Source organism: Sinocyclocheilus rhinocerous, unplaced genomic scaffold (assembly GCF_001515625.1).
Source record: "Sinocyclocheilus rhinocerous isolate Xijiao unplaced genomic scaffold, SAMN03320098_v1.1 scaffold147, whole genome shotgun sequence".
In the NCBI taxonomy this organism is placed as follows: domain Eukaryota; kingdom Metazoa; phylum Chordata; class Actinopteri; order Cypriniformes; family Cyprinidae; genus Sinocyclocheilus; species Sinocyclocheilus rhinocerous.
In genome coordinates, this window is record NW_015651498.1 from 81,674 (window position 1) to 104,106 (window position 22,433).

Sequence of the window (22,433 nt, forward strand, 5' to 3'; positions counted from 1 at the left end):
GACAGAATGATAGAAAGAGCGACAGGATGATAGAAAGAATGATAGAATGACTGAAAGAATGACAGAACGATAGATAAAAAGAATGACAGAATGATAGAAAGAGTGACAGGATGATAGAAAGAACGACTGATAGAAAGAACAGTAAATAGAATTATAGAACAATAGACAGAATGATAGACAGAACAGAATGATACAAAGAACAGTAAATAGAATGATAGAATAGACATAATGATAGACAGAACGATAGAAAGAACAGAACGATACAAAGAACAGTAAATAGAATGATAGAATAGACAGAATGATTGAAAGAATGACAGAACGATAGAAAGAATGATAGAAAGAAAGACAGAAAGATAGAAAGAAAGATTGATAGATAGATAGATAGATAGAAAGAAAGAAATAGAATGATAGAACAATAGACAGAATGATAGACAGAACGATAGAAAGAACAGAATGATACAAAGAACAGTAAATAGAATGATAGAATAGACAGAATGATTGAAAGAATGACAGAACGATAGAAAGAAAGAGAACGATAGATAGAAAGAATGACAGAATGATAGAAAGAGCGACAGGATGATAGAAAGAATGATAGAATGACTGAAAGAATGACAGAACGATAGATAGAAAGAATGACAGAATGATAGAAAGAGTGACAGGATGATAGAAAGAATGACTGATAGAAAGAACAGTAAATAGAATGATAGAACAATAGACAGAATGACTGAAAGAATGGTAGATAGAACGATAGAAAGAACGACAGAAAGATAGATAGAGGGGGAGAGAGAGATTCTGTAATTGTTGAAGGAATGGATTTTATTGAATTCATGTTAATAAAGCATCAGAACACATTCATTGACAAATTTACACAAAAAAAACAAGCAAAATGACACACACACAAGCTCACGTGAATGGAGGATGTGACTGAGATGTATGAAGCATCTTCTACTGCAACACTAGAAATGTCATTTTGATCATGTTCTGTAAAGGTTGCAGGGTGAACGCAGTCTGTCCCGACTCGACCTCCTACAACAGTCTAATCAGACACTTCTTTCCGAAGGTGAGGTTGGGTATTTTTTAGACATGCATATGAAACACCCACACAGTAGAGCAAAAGTCTGTTTAGAAACATATAGATGTAGTCGTTAGGTTCTCGACCACTCACTTAAACAATAAAACAATTCATACACACCATGTGCGTTTCAATTATACTGCCTATATCTTATAGGACACACGTTATGAAAACTCCTAACACCTTTGAGGGTGTTTTTCTCACCCTTTTGTCTTTACCTCCTGTGCACAGTCTTCATGCTTGTTTTTGTCCCAGTTTTGCTGCAGCAGCAATTCAGACATGTGCATTTATAAAAACTGACTAACTTAAATTAAGCAGAAATCTTTTTCTTGATGCGCAAAAAAGCTAAAATCATTACTCAGCGTTTTCCATCTGGTACATCCGTGCATTCGGTATTTGACATACAGTGCAATCAAGGTAGCCTGTACATTTAGTCAGCGTGCATGTTTCTCTGGAACTGAAACCATGACTTGGGCATTGCTGATGCCATGCTTTACCAGGAATCTGAAATCTGGCAGCTTGTGACTTTTCAGCCTTGTGATTCAACCTGGAATCTTCCTGAACGCCATTCTGAAGTTCATGCAAGAAACCACGTTCGAGTTCTCACTTTTCAGTTGCCGGCACAGGAAAACTCAAGCTCAGTTCCTCCTCAGCCTCTTCCTGTGCGCTTATTCGGATTCTGACCTCTTGCGAGGGTGGATTTGACTCTTGCTGCGGTCTGCTGATGAGGGGAACGCCTTCTTCGCAAAGTCCTGCCTCTTCCTTTTTATCACTCGAGTTGGAGCCCAAAATCACCATTCCAGGAGAGTAGATGTAGATGGATCCTAATATAGACAAATGATGATGAAGTCAACATGATTGCCTACTTAAAATCAAAACTGACCCCTATTAAAGCCCTAGGCACAGGCAGCATACTTATACTGCATTCTGAGGTAACTTTTTGGCCAAAATCTAAATGGAATCATTATTTTTTTATATTTTTTGAGTCTCTTATGCTCACCAAGGCTGCATTTATTTGATCAATAATACAATAAAAAACAGCAATAATCTGAAATATTATTACAATTTTAAATAACGGTTTTCTATTGTTATATATTTTGAAATGTAATTTATTCCTGTGATGCAAAGCTGAATTTCCAGCATCAATACTCCAGTCTTCAGTTTCACATGTTCTTTCAGAAATCATTCTAATATACTGATTTGGAGCTTCTTTTTTTTTTATTATTATTATTACTGGTGCTCAATTATTAATAATGGTTCTCATTATCAATGTTTTTGCTGCTTAATATTTTTGTGTTTTTGTGCACCCCAGACTTTTGAATGATGGTTTCCATAAAAAAAAAATTAAGCAGCAAAAATTAAGCTGCCATCAAAGGAATAAACTGTACTTTAAAATATATTAAAATAGAAAACTGTTAGTTTAAATTGTAATAATATTTCACAATGTTATTGATTTTACTGTATTTTGATCAAATAAACGCAGCCTTCGTGAGAAGACTTCTTTCAAAAAACATTTTAAAAATTGTAAAAAAAATCGTAACTATATATACACAACTATATATATATTGCATTAGAAGGCACCATAATGATGCTCTTAACCTTTTGAAACAGCCTTAGCTTTGGAATGCAACTGTGAAGACTTAAAATACTGGGCGTTTTTGAATCAACTCCCAACAGGAGCAGTAAAAATCTGACTGGAATTGCTTGTTGATTAAAGTTTTATTCTTGTTCAGTTTGTCATAGCTTGAGCGTTTTTATTATTACAGGCTACTGAGTCTTGGCAAAGACACACACACACAACAGGAAGTAAAAATGGGAATAAAGACAATAGTGGACTTGAAGATAAAATGCTCTGTGATTAAGTGTTGAGGAAACATGAGGCGTGTCTGTTCCAGAAGTTAAACAACAGAAGAAGTTAATCACACATCACATTAACAATTTAAAAAACATTCAAGATCCAACCTGCTAAAGTGATTTGCCAGTTCTAACAAAAAAATAAATGTTCTTTGGAAGGAATTGCAAAATGCTTCTGGCTTGTAAATTAATAGTTGCCCATAAATAAACAGCTAATCATCCTTTACTTATTAGACACAGAATCATTTTCGGTCTTCTGTGAAACACAAAAGAAGAAGAAGCTCTTTTTATTACAACAAAAGTAGATGGTTTATTCTGCCACTCTCCAAAAAAAAAGACAAAAAGCAATGCAAAAAGTGATGTTCTTACTCAGTATTTTTGCTGTGTTTTCCAGTGCAAATATAAAAAATTATTAAACCAAGATATATTTACTTGAGAACACTTGTTTTTGTGACAAAATTATCAAAATGAAGTTTTTCTTAAAACAAGACACAATATATTCCAATAGGCCCATTAAGATAAACTTGATTCAAAGTGAAAACACTATTTTTCTAACCCCAATGGCAGATATTTTTTGTTTTAAAGGGGACATTGGATGCAAAATTCCTTTTTACATGGTGTTTGCCTATAAATGTGTCTTAGCCAGTGTTAATTTCGTCAACGAAGACGACGACGAAAAATATTCGTTAACGAACATTTTTTTCGTGACTAAGACGAGACGTTGATGAGCTAAAACTAGAGTTTAATTTGTATCTCTTTCGTATTGGTCTTATTGTCTTATTCTGCTTCTTTTTCAAAAATTATATATTATATATATTATATATGAACAACTATAATTTTTATAAGTTGCTCCCTAAAACTATGAAAGACTCAAATGACTAAAATGTGACTAAGACTATTAAGCGTTTTCGTCTTAAGATAACGACTAAGACTAAATCAAAAATGCCTGTCAAAATTAACACTAGTCTTAGCAGTGTGTGGACACAACCACCTTACAATGATAAAAATCCATTCACTCCTTTTTTTTAATCCCCAAATAACCTAAACAGTTTCAATTATCAAGCCGTTTTGATTTTCTGAGCAGTATGGGGTCATACTGCTAAAGCCCCGTCTACCGCCGCTGACGGACTGTCCCGTATTACCATACACGAAGTGTCCAACATTCCACACTTTGTTTTCTCGGTTATTTAAGTGCATCATCCGGGTATTAAAAAAGTGCACTTCTTCTTTTTGGAATTTTCAGTGTGAACGCACTACTCGCACTATTTATACTACAAATTGTAGTTAAGTATGCGAATTGGGACGCACTTATAGTAATGCGCCACCGAATACACAATAAACGGAAGAGAGGGGCGGGGTAAGCAGTAGCTAATTATCATTTAAAGAGACATGCACTGAAACGGGTCGCTGTGAACAGAGCTGTTTTTGACAAGGTAAAAAGGGTGTTGTTTTACATGACCACTGAGGAATTTTAACCAAAGTATGTTGCAGACATTTCATCAAGACCCAGAACCATACCAACCATACAGAATCATACCAACTTGTGGAAAATTGCCATCCGATGTCCCCTTTAAGTATGTACACACTTCCTTTTGATACATTTTTCACATTAAATCTCGTCAAGTAAATGTATCTTAATTTAAGAATGTGCTGTGCTAGAAAACCAGACAAAATACTGAGGAAAAGCAGCACTTTCTGCAGTGTCCATATGATTTATGAACTATAATCCAGAAGTCATACAACAGATCTGAGTGAGAAACTAAAATTAAATTCAAGAGCTATATTAGAAGGAAAGATGACTAAAAAAAAAAACTTTTTATGGTTTAAGAACACTTGACATAGTACACAAGTCGTACAGACCCATTTTTGTGCTTAATCATGACAGACTTTTTAATCCTTTAAATCTTCGACGAAGATTATTATTACAGTAAATTCAAATTCAAATGCAATGCAAATTCAACAAAGACATTTACAGGACTCACCAACAGTATTGCTGACGTTCTCACCCTTCCCATTGTGCTCCATTGTGACCTGCTGCACAGTCCCAGATTGGGGCATCGGCCCCGTACTCTGACCTTTGACCTCTCTGCCACCACTGCCGACTGGTATTTTGGTCTTCAAGGTGTGGGATTGGGAATTGGACAAAATTTGATTGTCAGCTGCAGTTTGACTCCAGGGTTGATAATCTTCCTACAGGGACCATAAAACAAAATGAAAGGGGACCTGATTATTTTAAAGGAATAGTTCACCTAAAAAAATAGAAATTTGCCAAAGAATTACTCTCCCTCAGGCCATCCAAGATGTAAACGAGTTTGTTTCTTCATCGGAACAGATTTGGAGAAATTAACATTCCATCACTTGCTCAGCAGTGGATGCTCTGCAGTGAATGGGTGCCGTCAGAATGAGAGTCCAAACAGCTGATAAAAACATCACAATAATCCACAAGTAATCCACACCACTCCAGTCCATCAGTTAATGTCTTGTGAAGCCAAAAGCTGTGTGTTTGAAAGGAACAAATCCATCAAGAAGCTTTTGACTTCAAACCATTGCTTCCGGATAAAATACGAGTCCTCTATCCATAATAACGCTTTCTTCAGTGAAGAAGTCTGAATCAGGAGAGAAATCTGCACAGATCAAGCACAGTTTACAAGCAAAAACAGTCCAAAACAGTTCAAATATCGGTGGATTTTGATGTGAGAGACACAGGGGATGGACTTTTTCACTGAATGGATCTTTTAACTTTTTCACTCATTATTATTGATTAAGGACTTATGGACTGGTGTTTTGGCCAGAAGTGTCTTAAGGAGTTAAAATGCCTTAATGATGAATTTGTTCCTTTCAAACACACAGCTTTTGGCTTCACAAGACATTAACTGATGGACTGGAGTGATGTGGATTACTTGTGGATTACTGTGATGTTTTTATCAGCTGTTTGGACTCTCATTCTGACGGCACCCATTCACTGCAGAGGATCCATTGCTGAGCAAGTGATGCAATGTTAATTTCTCCAAATCTGTACTGATGAAGAAACAAACTCACCTACTTCTTTGATGGTCTGAGGGCGAGTACATTTCCAGCAAATTTTCATTTTTGTGTGAACTATTCCTTTAAACATTCAGCTATATGAACAAAGTCAAGTTAGTTTCATTTATTTTGACATGCAATCACACAAAAGTACTTACATGTTGTCTGTTTATAAAACCTGAAATGAAAACAAGAAATAAGTCAATAGGCTGCATATGTCAGACAGTGTGAACAGCTCAAGTAGATGCAACAGTGATTGTGTGAACTGTTTGTTGCGTGCTTAGGCGTTCTGTGGTTTCTCAGGCTGTTATGGATGTGTTAAATGCGTGTCATTCTGAAACACCGTGAATGTTTATGTTGAATCTGACCTTATGGGAATTAAAACACGTGAGAGACAATGCAATGCGCTTTACTGTAAGAAGTGATCTGGGTGGATTCCAGGCCACTTATAGCCACTACACGGCACTTTAGACATGACAATACAATGCTGTGGTTCCAAAAGGAGTTTCTTGGGTTTAGATTTCGTTTTTGAAAAATACAAAAACCAATTACTGCTGACAAATACAGCATCATTGCAGAGTTGTGTTATTTGTGTTCATTTCTAGCCCTATTCAATTCTGAAGTATTCAAAAGATCCACTGCATTTAGTCTTTATATCATACCAAACCATTTAAAAAGGGTTTTCTTTGCCACGTCTTTCATCAGAATACAGAATCCAGCCATGAACAAGATTATCAACATTAAGATTAATAGCAGCAACCAATGGGACTGGATTTCTTCTGCCGTGTCTACGAGTTGTGCAGTGACCCCTGGTGACGACAAAAAAAACAATGTCATTTTTACTCAATGTGCTGCCTCAGTTTTCTAACAGTTAATGTAACAGAATACTTTTTATTTTTTATTTGTTTATTATATTATTTATTATTTAAATCAGCATAATTTATAAACCACACAAATACACTACCATATAATATAAATACTATAATTTTGGGTTTTAAATTTGTATTTATTTACACACACACACACACATATATATATATATATATATATGCATTACGGTAATGGCAACTGTGCTTAATTGTCATGAAAACAATGCTACAAAAATCCTAATATTTCTACAATAGGCTTAATTTTCTTTTTGCAAAATGTTGTCCTTTATCAGTGTTATTTTAGTATCATTTAGATATTATAGTTTATACTAGGATAATATTATAGTCATTAATAATTTGAATCAGTTTTTATTTTTATATTTTCCCTTTTCTTTTTGAATTACTAATTTTGTTGTATGTTTTGTCATTTTTAGTAGTTTGTTTTTTTTATATCTATTTAATTTTTATTTTAGTTATTTAGTTATATAAATCTGGTTACTATCTTCCTCACTTTAAGTTTCAAATATTTTTTATACATTGATTTCCAAAAAGGTATATATAGACAACACCTCCCAACAGTGAATACAGTGTCTTTTACAGTGTCAGTGGCTTTTGTCAGTACCTGTCATGGGGATGGAAGTGCTATTGAAAGTGGTGGTAGTGGACGAGGCTGGCATCACTGTTGTGACATTCACACACTCTCTGTCCTGTGTCGCTGTGCCCTCTTTGAGCATTATCATTCCCAACCGAGCACAACTGTGGAAAAGTACACAGAGAGAATGCATGAGACAAGAGCAGGTTGGTCTTAATATTGTTTGTTTGTATTTTGTGGGTTTGATATTCCTCAAATACTCTGGTTACTGTTTGTTCTGAATCCTCTACTAAATAATCTGCAAATAATTCAACCTTAACTTGAACTATCCCATATAGAATGTTCAGAACTCAAAATAACCGTCAGAGCTGATAGCACTGTAATTTGCATACTTAAATATGACTGCTCTTCTTTCTGACATATATTTTCTTACTAAATTGTGATTGGGCTTATCTTCTTACCATATATTTAACTATTTATAGCCGCTTGTACACTTCACAGTGGCTGTGTGTCGATTCCCATACACAGATGGCAAATAAAAAAAAAAAAAGAGGTGACTGACTAGTAGAAACCTCAAAGATAAAAATGTGAGTCAGAGATAAAGAAAGGGAGTAACAAACTGAGAAGGATAAGTGAGAATAAAAAAAATAGTGTGAAACTTGCTGCTGTGTGTGACCACATATGATTCTTCGTCTTTATTTCAAATGAATTTCTGCCATGTTCATCCCCTTTTTAAAACTGCTGAATTGTTAAATGAAGGACTAGCTGCTTAGTGCCAATTGTGTAAATGACATAGCTACTCAAAACATGCTTATAAAATGTATTTAAGCCTCATAAAATATTAGTTTCCACAATGCTATCTTACTGAAAGTCAAAAGAGCCAACCAAGTCTGTATGATATTCTGGCCCCTATATGGATTGAATGCAAGTCTGAAGTTGAAAATTATTTGTGAAATTATGAAATTATTGAAATTATTTCTGGATGCAGTTTTATGGAAGCTGGTTTCATCACAGGATAAAAAATAAAAAAGGTAATTGCAACTTTTTATCTCACAATTCAGAGTTTATATCTCAAAATTGTGCCTCTTTTCTAACAGTTCTGAGAAAAAAAAAGCAGATGCCATGTCTATTTTGGTTTGGTTTACATTCATGTCTCTTATTTTGTAATTTAGTCATGTTTCCTGTTTAGTCATGTTTCCTGGTTCCTTGTAGTGCAATTCCTTTTTGTCCTATGGAAGGTGGACAGGGCCAAAAGTCTTTGAATGGAACACGTGAAATTTGACTGTGTCAACACGCACTGTTTGTCAATGTTTGTATGGCAACATTTACAGCAGCCAATGCAACTGCTGTATTTGAGACTATATTTGCATATGTGACATGATGATACGTTGGTACCGTATATACATAGACAAACATCAGTTGTCATGTTTATTCATGAAGGATGTTGTAATGATACACTGGTATTAAATATGCTTTTTTTTGTAAATAAAAACCATTTAGTTCAGTTGGACAATGGACTCTACAATTGTAAACTGATAGTTTCTGCTCTACTCCATACAGCACGCACTGCAGAGCCACAGCACAGTACAGCAGGAGTCAGATTTCACTGATCATGTGAAGAGAGTGAGAGAGACGCTTTCAGTGTGAGTGCTTCAGGTGTATAGCCTGGTTTATACTCGCCGTGTCTGCACGTGCACAAGTGTGAGCGTGCCAAAAATGACGCAAATACTGAGGAAACGATTGTGGACAGAGGATTTGGCTTTCAAGCTAAATTTAAAAGTAAAGTAAAAGACCACTGCTTAAACCAGAGAAGGTGAACATGTTGGTTTTCTTGGCAAAAAACATTTGTTCAAAAATGAAAACACCGTTCAATGATCTTTCTCAGTTAGAAAAGTCTCATTTAAATAGTTACATTAATTAATTTATCCTATCACAGTAGATATCAGTAAAGCAATGCCGCAATAAACTAAAGAAAGGATTAATATGTGGGTGAAGCTCTAGGAAAATTTGCTTTAAAAAGTATTACATGTTCGAACATGGCCAGAATGTGCCCACATTGAGAGACACGTTGAAATTTATCTTAACACGATAAAACTGGGCATCTTTACACGTACTAAAGAAACATGGTAAAAACTGATGACTTAAAGTGCCCCTATTATGCCATTTCGAATATAGCCTTTCATGCAGTGTGTAATGTAGCTGTATGTGAATGTAAATGACCTGCAAAGTTGTAAAGCCAAAAGTGCACGATAAATAAAGTTAATTTCTCCCAAAAGAAAGAATAGACTCTGAACAGCCTAAACGAGTCGTCAGTATTTCGAATCCCACTTCCGTAACAGCTGCACGTCACAAGATAATACATTTGCATAATGCTCGCCTACTGTATGTTCTACATTGGCTGGCCGTGCCGTGAACAATTATTTTCACTTCCGGAAGATGAGGCTGCAAAAAAATCAGTGGTTAAAACTCATTTTTTCCACTGTACCACAGCAGTACAAGCCCAATCTTTTTTTGTGTTCCCATCATTTTACTGACGACTGCTTCTCTAATCTTGGGGGTTTCAAAGCAGGATTCACAAAATGCTTGCTCTTCAAAAGGTGAGCTCAGTACCCAGGATCAGCTGGCTCCACTGAATCGCAACTTGTAAGTATGATAAAATGATAATAGATGTTTATATTTTTTATTTGAGCGTTCAAAATACGGAACTATGGCAATGGGTGTATCGCTTCCGACACGCTCTGTGCGCGGTAGACCAATCACAACAGACTGGGCCATCTGACCAATCAGAGAAGAGTAGGCTCATAGAAAGGAGGGGTTTAGAGAGACTGAATCTTAGAACTGCTTTGAACAACTCGTTTGAGAGTCGTTGGAAAATGAGGTGATATTAAATGCATATTTTGAGAAAACTAAAGAGTTTTTTGACATTGCCTGCATATACATTTACATTTAATCATTTAGCAGACACTTTTATCCAAAGCGACTTACAAATGAGGAGAACAATAGAAGCAATCAGACGAACGAGAGAGCAACAGTATACAAGTGCTGTGACAAGTCTCAGTTAGTCTAGCACAGTACACATAGCTAGGGTTTTTTATAGAATGGAATAGAATAGAATAAAATAGAATAGAACAGAATAGGTAAGTGCTAGTATTAGTTCGTCAGGTGCTGGCAAAAAAGTTGTTTTAGACGTTTTTTGAAAATGGCCAAAGACTCAGCTTTTCGAATTGAGATAGGGAGGTCATTCCACCAGCTGGGCACAGTCCAGGAAAAGGTTTGTGATAGTGATTTTGTGCCTCTTTGGGATGGCACAACAAGGCGTCGTTCACTTGCAGAACGCAAGCTTCTGGAGGGCGCATAAGTTTGAACTAGTGAGTTTAGGTATATTGGTGCAGCGCCAGTTGTTGTCTTGTAGGCAAACATCAGTACCTTGAATTTGACGCGAGCAGCTACTGGTAGCCAGTGTAAACTGATGAAGAGAGGTGTAACGTGAGCTTATTTCGGCTCGTTAAAGACCACTTGATAGTACATGTGGTTAGGCCCACCAAGAGAGCATTACAATAGTCCAGTCTGGAGAGAACAAGAGCTTGGACAAGGAGTTGTGCAGCTTGCTCTGATAGGAAGGGGCTAATATTCCTAATGTTGTATAAAGCAAATCTGCAGGACCGGGCCGTTGTAGAAATATGGTCTGTGAAGCTTAACTGATCATCGATCACAACTCCAAGGTTCTTGGCTGTCCTGGAAGGAGTTATAGTTGACGAACCCAGCTGTATAGAGAAGTTGTGATGAAGTGCTGGGTTGGCTGAGATCATGAGCAGTTCTACAACAAGGTTGAGTTGACGGTGATGGTCCTTCATCCAGCTAGAAATGTCTCTCAGACAGGCTGCAATGCGACCAGCTACCGTCGGATCATCTGATTGGAATGAGAAGTAGAGTTGAGTGTCATCAGCATAGCAGTGATAAGAAAAGCCATGCTTCTGAATGACAGATCCTTATGATGACATGTAGATGGAGAAGAGAAGAGGACCAAGCACTGAGCCTTGAGGAACCCCAGTAGCAAGAATTTGTGACTTAGAAACCTCACCCCTCCAAGACACCCTGAAAGACATACCTGAGAGGTAAGACTTGAACCATTGGAGTGCGGTTCCTCAGATGCCCATCTTTATGAGGGTGGACAGGAGGATCTGGTGGTTAACAGTGTCAAAAAGCAGCAGACAGATCCAGCAAGATGAGTACTGAGGACTTGGAAGCTGCTCTTGCCAGTCTCAGGGCTTCAGTAACCGAGAGCAGGGCAGTTTCAGTTGAGTGGCCGCTTTTGAAGCCAGATTGGTTGTTGTTCAGGATGTTGTTCTGTGCAAGGAACATAGAGAGTTGGTTGAACACAACTCGCTCAAGTGTCTTTGCAATGAACGGAAGAAGGGATACCGGTCTGTAGTTTTCTAAAAGTGCTGGATTTAGAGAGGGTTTCTTAAGCAGTGGGGTTACCCGAGCCTGCTTAAATGCTGCCTAAAATGCCTGCTAAAAATCTAATGGAGGACAGAAAACAAAACACTTACAAACTGCTGTCCTCTTCTGCTGCTCGACTGCTTCTTCTAACAAGTGCTTGCAAACAGGTAAATAAGTACTTTTACTGGCTTTGGCCACGCCTTACTACTTAGCAAACCGAAACTGGAAAGTCACGCGATATGCACGAGAACAAACGTAACTAGAGCACGCGTTTACCAAGGTAAACACAGTAATCAAAACACTTTCCTAGCAACGACATCCGCGCTAAAATCAAATGAGAATAGAAAACAAAACACTTACAAACTGCTGTCCTCTTCTGCTTCTTCATGTAAACCTATTGTAGGAGACTCCCAAAACAATATTAGGAACCTTAAAAATGGCATAATAGGGGCACTTAACATGACCATAATGTGCGTCTACGCATAAAAAAAAAATGTTCAAAATCTCTTGTGTTAATGTGGACAAACAGTGCGTGTTGACACATTCGAATTTCATGAATTCCGTTTATGGACTTTTGACCCATCTGCCTTCCATATCCCCCTGATGTGATGCTTGTTCTTTAGTTAATGTGTCTTTAATGTGCTAATGTGTTTATTGTATTGTTACTTTTTTATCACTGCTGTCTTTTCATTGGTTCACATTTATTAGTTCCACTTCGTCATTGGGTATGGCCATGTGTTTCCCCATGTCCATCAGGTTTGTGTATTGTTGTGTTTTGTTCTCTGTAACTACTGTGTGGTGAGTTTTGTCAAGTTTAAGTCTGCTCACGTTCATGTCATTGTTTAGTTCTGTTTATTTGTGCTCCTTTTTGGGCTAGTTGTCCTTAGTGGGTTATTGTTACATCAGAACTGCCAGATATAAACTCCGAATTGCAAGATATAAATGCAAAATTGGCCAAAAAATGTCTGAATTGTGAGATGTAAACTCACAATTATAAGAAAGTCTGAGTTGTGAGATATAAACTCAGAATTGAGATAAACTTACAATTCTAAGAAGAAAGTCTGAACTGTGAGATATGAACACAATTGTGAGTCAGAATTGTGAGATAAAAAGTTGCAACCTTATTTTTTATTCCTTGACAGAAACAAAAAACAGAGTTGCAAGATACAAACTTGGAATTGTGAAACGTAATCTCAGAACGGTTTATCTCGCGCAATTCATCTTTTTCTCTGAATTCTGACTTTACATCTCACAATTCCAAGTTTAAGTCTTACAGTTCAGAGTTTGTATCTCGCAATTCTGACTTTTTTTTCTTAAAAAACGGATTTGTGAGATAAAAGTCTCAAATACCTTTTTTATCTTTTCATTCCGTGGCAAAAATGGGCTTCCATATGTTTTTAAGGTATTATTGCAAACTTAAAAACAGTAGCATATGTATGAATCTTACTCACTCTGTATGAGGATTGCAGGCTTCCAGAGACGGTTTGCTGGAGAATGTGCCTTTTCCACAGGGAACACATGGTTTATGGCAGTATGTTTCATAATCGTTTCCTCCAGTACAATAAAAACCTGGTTTACAGAAGCAAACTCTATTGCTGTTCTGAGTGCATGGAGTAAATTCCTCCTCATTTTTATCCTCTGTTTCCACCCAAATACACAAAGACATAGAGAGCCGTCAATTAACAAAAATTCTACAAAAACATCCTAACATCTTATCTACGATTTATTAAATTAATATTAAAAACTTCACATTTGAATTGTACTTTTCACACTACACTTAATCCAGATTAGGGGTTCTTCACACAGAACACATTTTTTCATTCCACTGCACAGTTTTTCTATATAAACATGCTAGATGGGGAAAAAATTTGCATTTTTGCATTGCATTTGCATAGCACAGGTTTTTATGAAAGTCTGTTTCTGCCACGGAATACATTTTTTTAAAAAGGTAATTGCGGCTTTTTATCTCACAATTCTGAGTTGATATCTCACATCTTTTTCCAAGTAAAAAAAGTCCTAATTGTGAGATATAAACTTAAAATTGTGAGAGAAAAAGTATTAACTTTATTTTTTTTATTCTGCTTCCATAGGTTTTCTATTGTAAGCATGCTTCGTAGATGGATGTGTTTGACCGTTGCGTTCATGTCTTAAGTCTTTTGCAGCATCTCTCGCAAAACACAGTGCTCTAAACATGCAGCACTCTAATTCAAAATTAAAAGTTCACTTTTTAGAATCATGTCTCTTGACAAAAGAAAAACTGGTACTGTGTGAATGGCCCCTAAAGCATGTCTTTAGTTAGGGGACATTCAGAGAGAACGTGTTTTGTGTTGGAAACGTGAGATGGAATGGAAAAGAAAAATACTTGGAAAAGACACAAAAGCAATGGTCAAACGTGTCCATTCTAGTGTGTTTACATAGAAAAACAATGGAGAAGTATATCGCAATGGAATGGAAAAATGTTTTACCTATTTAAATGCAAGGTCTAGGAGATGCACTTTTTAAAAGTTGAACATTTAATTTATCCAGCTTTTTTTTATTTTAATGCCGCGAGACATAAATGCAACGGTCATGTCCATCTAGTGCACTTTTGCATGGAAAAACAATGGAAAAGGAGCACAGTGAAACGAAAAATCATGTCCTGTGTGAACGACCACTAAGAAGTCAACATGAAATAGACTCGATTTACTTTTTTAATACACATTCCCAGTCTTGTTGCGCAAGATTCATTAGTTTGCCTTCAAGGGAACTCGCACTGCGTCCTAGTGGACACTATGGGGAATGCCATCAGCATGACCGGTGTCTGAAGCACGTGTGAAAACATTCCAAATCCATTGGACCATGCAGCCTGTGACGTCATTAGCGGCACGCCCAGAAGCATAAGAGGGCGCCTGCAATGCACGTCATCAACTTTCTTTGTCTTGAGGAGCCATTTGTTTGTTCAGCGTGTGTGAAAGCACTATGGAGCCTTTAGGAACATAGCTGTTTGAGGACAGTTGTGTTCCCAACTTGGCTGAATTGGACGTCCCTCCTTAAATATTAGCTGTCCGGGCGTTATTGGCGTGCCCCTCTTTTTAAATTGGTGTATATTTGCCACTATTTTTGGTGCTCGCTCACCAAGTGGACAGGCAATGCACCGAGGCATGGCATAGTGGGTATTTCATTCCCCATAGTGTCCACTAGAGGATGCAGTGCGAGACGTTTTTGCATGTTTTACATTACTTTTCATGAGTGAAAAGGGATATTCAATGATGAGAAACTGGGTAGATTTTATCTAGATTTAGATTTAACTGGGTAGATCCAGTTTTTGGGAGGGATATGTGGGAATGCCCACATTTCTGTGGGCATTCCCACATATCCCTCCCAAAAAAATCCTTAGTGACATCAGCTGAAAAAATAACCTTGTTTCAGAGGCGATTTGCTGAAAAATAATGAAGACAAACTTTCTTTGTATTAATGTGCACTGATGCATCACACACAGTAAGACCAGGAATGTTTCTTAAGTAAGTAATAATAAGCACAGCATTAATGCAGGATTCAAAACAATCCTGTGTCATTTTCGAAGCTCACTAGCATTCAAATGCTGGGAAATGTTGTGCTACTACTAACCAGAACACTCTTGATTGCAGCGTTCACATCTTAGGATTCTCTGACTGGGTTTCTCGTAAAAATTACTGTTACACTTCTGTCCGTTATAACCTACATGTGAAACAGAATGACAACAGACATCAAAAGTAATTTCATATCTTCATGTGATACTCACAACTCTAGCTTTGCAAGAGTAAAAGTACATATAGCATGATTACAAGAGTTTTGAAGTGACTGGCGTCTGATTTTTAAGTACACACTCATACACAAATTACAGACATTTTGAAACTTGAGGGAAAATCGTTTAGATAAAAGCGGAGTAAAAACTCCCTATAGTCAATTTGCACAAATCAAAGCTTTAATCTAACAAAGGGTGCAATAGTTTGGTCAGTAAGGGACATGAGTACATGAAGTGCCGTTTGTAAATGCCAGTTAGGTTCTAAAAGGGACAGACTGACTATTTTGAACCAACTCATCTGTCACTTTAAATCTGCACATGGACCGGCAGCATGGTTTTTCAGGTTCACTCAAGTATGAGTTCTGCACAACTCACCACAACTGTTCCAGATGGTTTGCTAAAGTTTTTGGAATGGTTGCTACTAGGTAGATACAACAGTTCACCTCCAAGGTACTTTAAGGTATCATTTGTCTAGTGATATTTGCATCCAGATGCACCAGTAACTGTAGTATGAGAATGACGCAATACAAAATTGCATAGAACTAAATGGACGGTTGAGGAACTATCCACAGTTATTGCTAAAAGGCACACTGGGTCATGCTTAATGTGTAGATTTTAGAGTCATTTTCTTTAGAAATTACACATAAGTTAATGGTTATGAAGTGGTGAGGTAATAATTTCTGGTAAAACACCCTCAGAAAGCTCAACTACATGGTTTGCATATAGCTCAGTTGCTACTAGTCAGTCTACAATTCATAAGTACATCAAGTTGGGTTAAAACATGAGGTTCAGCTATTATAATGTTCATTGTGAAAAGATTGTTCATATATAGTCTTAAAGATCTTTACTGGCATTGATGGTTCCATGAGTAACTTTTAACATCCGTGGAACCTTTTCGGGTTCTTTAAATTGGAAAAAGATTCTTTAGACTATTAAAATGTTCTTCACACTAAGAAAAAACAAAATGGTTCTTTTAAGAACTGTTCACTAGAAGGTTCCCTTTTGGACCCTTTATTTTTAAGATTATATAAGCAATTTTTAGACTTAAAATTGGTCCAAGTTTGATAAAAAAAAAAAAAAAAAAAAACATAAATAAACATAAGATCTAGCTGTTTAAATTCCATTGGCATCATTCAGAGAATTTCGCTAGGCGCTAATAGACGTCATAATGGTTATTGCACAGAATACTACTGAAGTAGGCGGACCGTGGCTTGTATTTCAGAAATAAGGTAAGTGACATGAAAGAAATGGAAGTGGTATAAACTTACCAATAACGTTGACGTGTAGAAATGTAAAAAACTGTGAAAGGAAAACAACAGTGAAAATTTTTGTCAGAATGCCTTTTCGAATCTAAGAGAAGTAAAAGCCTAAATAAAAATAAGCACTTTCTTTGGAAAGACAGTTGTTATAACTGCATAACTGGTCTGAATCTGAGACCTCTGGCTCATTTTATTCTCTTGGGAAGGAATCAACCAAAGCTTCTTTCAGCGCTATGTTTTGATCAGTTTTCAGATTGCATAATCAGTTCAAAAACAAGTAGGCAACATCTAGTTCTGACCCAGAATGAACATGAGCTTGTGACACACTGAAGATATGGAGATAAGTGCATTAACTTAAAGGGTGTGCATTTAAAGTGACATTTAATGGCAAGATCTATTATTAAGAAATGTTTGTTTTGGAGGTTAGTCAACCTGTTAGACAACCTTCATTGCAGCTCATTACAGATGCTTTTAACTAGAGTGTTTTAAAGCTGAAATCTATCATCAGATCAAAACAAGTGATTTAAAGATTGACGTAATCACAAACAGGCGTTCTGGGTAACCCAGAGTACAGCTACCATTCTGTTGGTGTCAGCAAAGGTCAAGGAAAAAATGCAGCTGAAGGACAATCTGGATGTTTTCATTGCATTGCTTAGTTGCACAACAGGAGGATTGACAAATTCACGTATGCACATAATCAGTTTTTGCGCCCGAGAACAAACAGATAAGGGACAGGTCACAAAATGGAAATTTCTCAAAGCGAAAAACACCCACAGAAAAATTCTTATCAAGTTTGCTTCTAATGACCTGGTCACTACACAGAAAACCACACAAAATGTACAGGGAAACAAGTTGTGAAAAATAAGCCACGTTACTAAGTGACAAGGTTGTACGTGGGTGGGTTAATTCTGAATGGGGGATCCCTGCATATCAATCTGAATGCCCATACTGGCAGGGCTCACCTCAACATATCTGTTTGGAGAGATCTTTTTATAGATTGGTTAGTTTAATTTGGTCATGTTGTGGTTAAACTACCACAACTGCGGGAAGAAATGAATGCAGCGATTACTAGTAATTGACATGCTTTGCTGTTCTCTTACTAAACTGGAAATTCTTTGGTGACTAAATTCTGAAGTGATTCGACTAGGCTAAAGCCTCTCAAAGGGTCAGTGTGCTGAAAGCGAGAAGCAGCTTTTTCCATTCAGTGCCTGAAACGCTTACATTATATTGACTGTTATTAAATAATATTTATATATTGATTATGTCAGAAATGGAACTGATATTCATGGAAACCTAATTATTTAATATCATTAAGAACTACAAAAATGGCACTAAATTTTCTCAAAACCTAGTGAGAGCTGCCTTTCTAGAGCGCATTTTAAACAATAAAGGTTCTTCGGAACACGTCCCCTCTCCCTAGCAAGAACTATTTAACCTTTAAACGGTTTTTGGAGTTGTTGTTGTTTTTTTGGTGCTGATTTGGAACCTTTATTTTGAAGCTCACTTGGTATTATTGAGACACGAACGGAGTTGTAATTAATTCTAAACCGATAATAATAAAAGTCACATCCGTGATAAATGAATATTAACGAAAAACGACTAATCAAAAATAGAAATAAAAGCCACACTCACCAGATAAAACAGCAAAATAAAAGTGCTTCTTGTTGAGGTAGATGGTGTCATGATTAACAGCAGATGCAGATGCTCAGCGCTGCAGTAAATGTGTCATTCAGTTTAGTGCCTTTATATTTGAGCGCGTGGGAAGATCAGACCAATGAGAACACACCAGCGAGGAAGTGTCAAAAAACGTCTTTTATTTATTGCTTGAAGAACATGCAAAATTAGTGTCAAAAATTTTTACTAAACTCCGCTGTAACTGATCAACATACAGAAAAACCAACACGTCCACAAGAAGTGTACATTTAGAGAATAATCTTTTACAACAAATTAAAGCTTTTCGTTATGTGCTTTCCTTACTTTTACACATTTAAAAGCATTAAATCAATGTGTTAAATTCAATACATGTAGTGAACTACTGCATATTAGAAACATTTAGTAAACAGTGTAAATAAAGACATTTAAGCATTTGTGCATAGTATACATTAAAACATGCACTGGAGTAAAATATGAAGTGAAATAATGTAACATTTCAAGGTGCAACAACCAGTGCATAGAATGGTTTATAACTTCACATTAAGCACTTGCATTAATGTTTTATTGTTCAGTTAACATTAAAACTCACTGTTAAAGCCAGATGATGCTTTCTTTTTTAAGCTAGATGAAATATACATATGTATATATATATATTGTTGCAATTTATATTCCATTTTATTTATTTATATGAAATTTCACATTTCATGTTAAAGCTCACAATTTATTTTTCTTTTGCCTCACTTCAGGACATTACTGTTTTTATTTATTATTATAATTAATTAATTAAACGCTATACCTTTATTTGCCATTGCCTCATTCATTCATTTAATAATAAAATAAAAAAAGCTCACAAAACAAGTGAACACCACCACTGGTCAGAAGCCAACAATTCACACTCATACAAAATGATTATTGTGTTCCATTATTACACATACAGAAAAACAACGTGTACATAAGTATTCATTTCAGTAAATCCAGAGAATTCAGTAAATCTATTTTGAACAAAACTTCTGCAATCACTCAAGAGCGTCGTGGAGTTGTGGCCTCTTCGGATCTGAATGCTGAAAGCGATACCGTGGAAAACGAACCACATTTTGAAGCTGGTCAGAATGGCGATGTCTTGATGCATTGGGCAAGGATGAATCCTAAAAAAAAAAAACATTAATGTTACTTAAAAGTTCCCAAAAATACTGAGCTGAAACAAATCATCCATAGAAAACAACCGAGATGAACAGCCACGAACATATGAATGACACAAATGTTACTTCTAATCTACAAATGAATTGCTTCCAGGCCTTTCCTTGATTTTCTTCTACACTACACTAGCCTGTGTAATATTAGAAGACTGCAATGAACCAGACATTACAGATTTGACACAAAATTTCCATGAAGGTGAAAGATAAACGTCTCGGGTTTACTTTTTGTTTTTTCCAAAAGATTTCAGAAATCATCTCTGTTCCCTTTTTGGTCCTTGTTTACTCTGTTTAGTTCATTCTCTTTAGTTGTGGTAGTTTCTGATTATTCTTTTGTTTGTCTGCTAGGTCACGTTTTTTTCCTCGTGTGTTCCACCCGTATCTTGTTCATCACCTGTTTGGTGTATTTAAAACATCTCTTTCACGTCATTGTTGGTTTATCTGTCAGTAGAGCAAGGAGGTTATGAGGCAGGATCTAATCGCAGCAGCATTTATCTATCAAAAATCAAACCCTTAGAAATGTTGGGCAACAAACTAATCATGCAGCAAGCCAAGTGTGCATAGATGAGAACACAAAGACTGAATCAGAGGATTTTCAGAAAGAGGGTTCACAGGGTTTTCATTTCAGTTGTTGGGTTTTCAAAAGAAAACAAATAAGATTAGATTTTTTTTGTTTGTTTGTTTGTTTAAGGGTTTTCTGGGAAACTATATTTTCAGATTATCTGATACGCATGGTGCCTGAAACAGGAAAACACTGTTGCAATTTATATTCCATTTTATTTATTTATATGAAATTTCACATTTCATGTTAAAGCTCACAATTTATTTTTCTTTTGCCTCACTTCAGGACATTACTGTTTTTATTTATTATTATAATTAATTATTGTAACGCTATACCTTTATTTGCCATTGCCTCATTCATTCATTCATTGATATGACAAATGTTTTGACAAACATTGGAGACAATTATAATGGGTGGGCGGGGGGTGTTCAGATTAGATTTTTTTTGTTTGTTTGTTTGTTTAAGGGTTTTCTGGGAAACTATATTTTCAGATTATCTGATACGCATGGTGCCTGAAACAGGAAAACACCCTGATGCCTGATTTAAAGCCAATGTAGCCATTAAAGCAGGTTCATTATGAAACAGATATTAACAGTAAGAAAATACATATTATAAACTCTACAGTTTTCATATGAAGTGATACTGAAATGCCATTTAAAACGACTATAAATATGTAGAAGGGGCAATGGGCAACAGTTAAACACCTGGACTGTGCTCCCCTATAATGTCTCACCAGTTCATTGTCAATCCAGGATGAGGCTGACCCTCCTGTAGGCGCTGGTTTTGCCATGGAGCCCCGCAGATCCAGACTGCTCATCTGAGAGCCAGAGTTCAGGGTGGGATTGGACCATCCGGACAAACAGTGCTGCAAAATTCATATTTCATAGAGAATCACATTTATCAAGAAAACTAAAGGTTAAAGGTCTATATTATGTACAAAAATATTCAAACACATTTACATATCCATAGAAACTACGGATCCAAGGCACGTCGATCCAGTTACAATTTCCAAACCAATAATTCTTAAAATAATACTTTAAGAATTATTGGTTTGGAAAGGGTGATAGATTACAAAGACTTCTACAAAGGGAAGCCTTTTGGAAATGCATCAGTGTGCAGTGTTCTAGTCGTTTTTAATGTTTCTAGAGTGAGCCATGTTTGAATAAAGGCTTTTAACATTTTGGAACTGGAAGAAGTGCCTTGGATCCGTAGTTTCTATAGATATCATTTTGAACCCTACCAAAGAGCACCTTCTGGGACTATTAAACGGAGGTCCTTTCAGCAAGTAAGATGTTCCAAGATGTTTTCTTTGACATTTACATATCAATGGGGGAAGTCGTGGCCTAATGGTTAGAGAGTTGGACTCGTAACCCAAAGGTTGCAAGTTCGAGTCTCGTACCGGCAGGGATTGTAGGTGGGGGGAGTGAATGTACAGCGCTCTCTTCCACCTTCTATACCACGACTGAGGCGCCCTTGTTTCACTATCCATTAACAAAGCTGTCACGCACATTATTAGTCAATGCCGATAATCTCAAAGGCTAAATATCACCAGGTTAATCGGTCAGGTCTATCAACTTTAGTCTATCACTCGAGAATTCAACGTTAATGCTGATTTGACTATGTGAAACTCACCGAGGGCAAACCCAGGCTGTCAGAGGGGTCAAAACTGCTGCGGCGATGGGCTTTGTATTTGTACGCTGGCAGCAGAGTTGAGCGAGGAATACTGACCCTGAAACAAATGTATAGAGATTGACAGAGATGACACGGATACTCAAAAACGGTCACTCAATCACAGTCCGAGGCTGCGTTTATTTGATCAGAAATACAGTAGAATCGGTGATATTGTGAAATATTATTACAATTGTAATATTTTATTTGAATATATTTTAAAATGTCATTTATTTCTGTGTTGCAAAGCTGAATTTTCAGAAATCATTCTAATATGCTGATTCGCTGCTCAAGAAACGTTTATGTTTCGTGTTGAAAACAGCTGCTCAATACTTTTTATCAGGGTGCTTTGATGACTATAAGATTCAAAAGAACAGCATTTATTTGAAAAATAGAAACTTTTGTAACATTATAAATGTCTTTAGTGTCACTTTTGATCAATTTAATGCATCCTTGCTGAATAAAAGTATTAATTTCTCTC

At 36.4% G+C, this 22,433-nt stretch overlaps 2 protein-coding genes across 2 annotated transcripts in view; both read right to left on the minus strand.

The window, feature by feature from the left end:
- Positions 1 to 790: 790 nt before the first annotated feature.
- Positions 791 to 18,579, minus strand: LOC107712957 (uncharacterized). Its single transcript, XM_016518356.1, has 9 exons — positions 18,509 to 18,579; positions 16,886 to 16,916; positions 15,461 to 15,550; positions 13,306 to 13,492; positions 7,442 to 7,575; positions 6,613 to 6,759; positions 6,109 to 6,128; positions 4,909 to 5,116; positions 791 to 1,896 (listed from the first exon to the last, which is right to left on the minus strand). The coding sequence occupies exons 1-9, from the start codon at positions 18,557 to 18,559 to the stop codon at positions 1,676 to 1,678; spliced, it is 1,089 nt and encodes a 362-aa protein (XP_016373842.1). The 5' UTR covers positions 18,560 to 18,579; the 3' UTR covers positions 791 to 1,675.
- A 789-nt stretch (positions 18,580 to 19,368) lies between these two features.
- Positions 19,369 to 22,433, minus strand: part of miip (migration and invasion inhibitory protein) — a 6,974-nt gene continuing 3,909 nt past the window's right edge. The window contains exons 7-9 of the mRNA XM_016518357.1: positions 21,917 to 22,013; positions 21,018 to 21,149; positions 19,369 to 19,674 (exon numbers count right to left, since the gene is read on the minus strand). Coding sequence (XP_016373843.1) covers positions 19,546 to 19,674; positions 21,018 to 21,149; positions 21,917 to 22,013 — 358 coding nt within the window. The 3' untranslated portion in view covers positions 19,369 to 19,545. The remainder of the gene's footprint in view (positions 19,675 to 21,017; positions 21,150 to 21,916; positions 22,014 to 22,433) is intronic.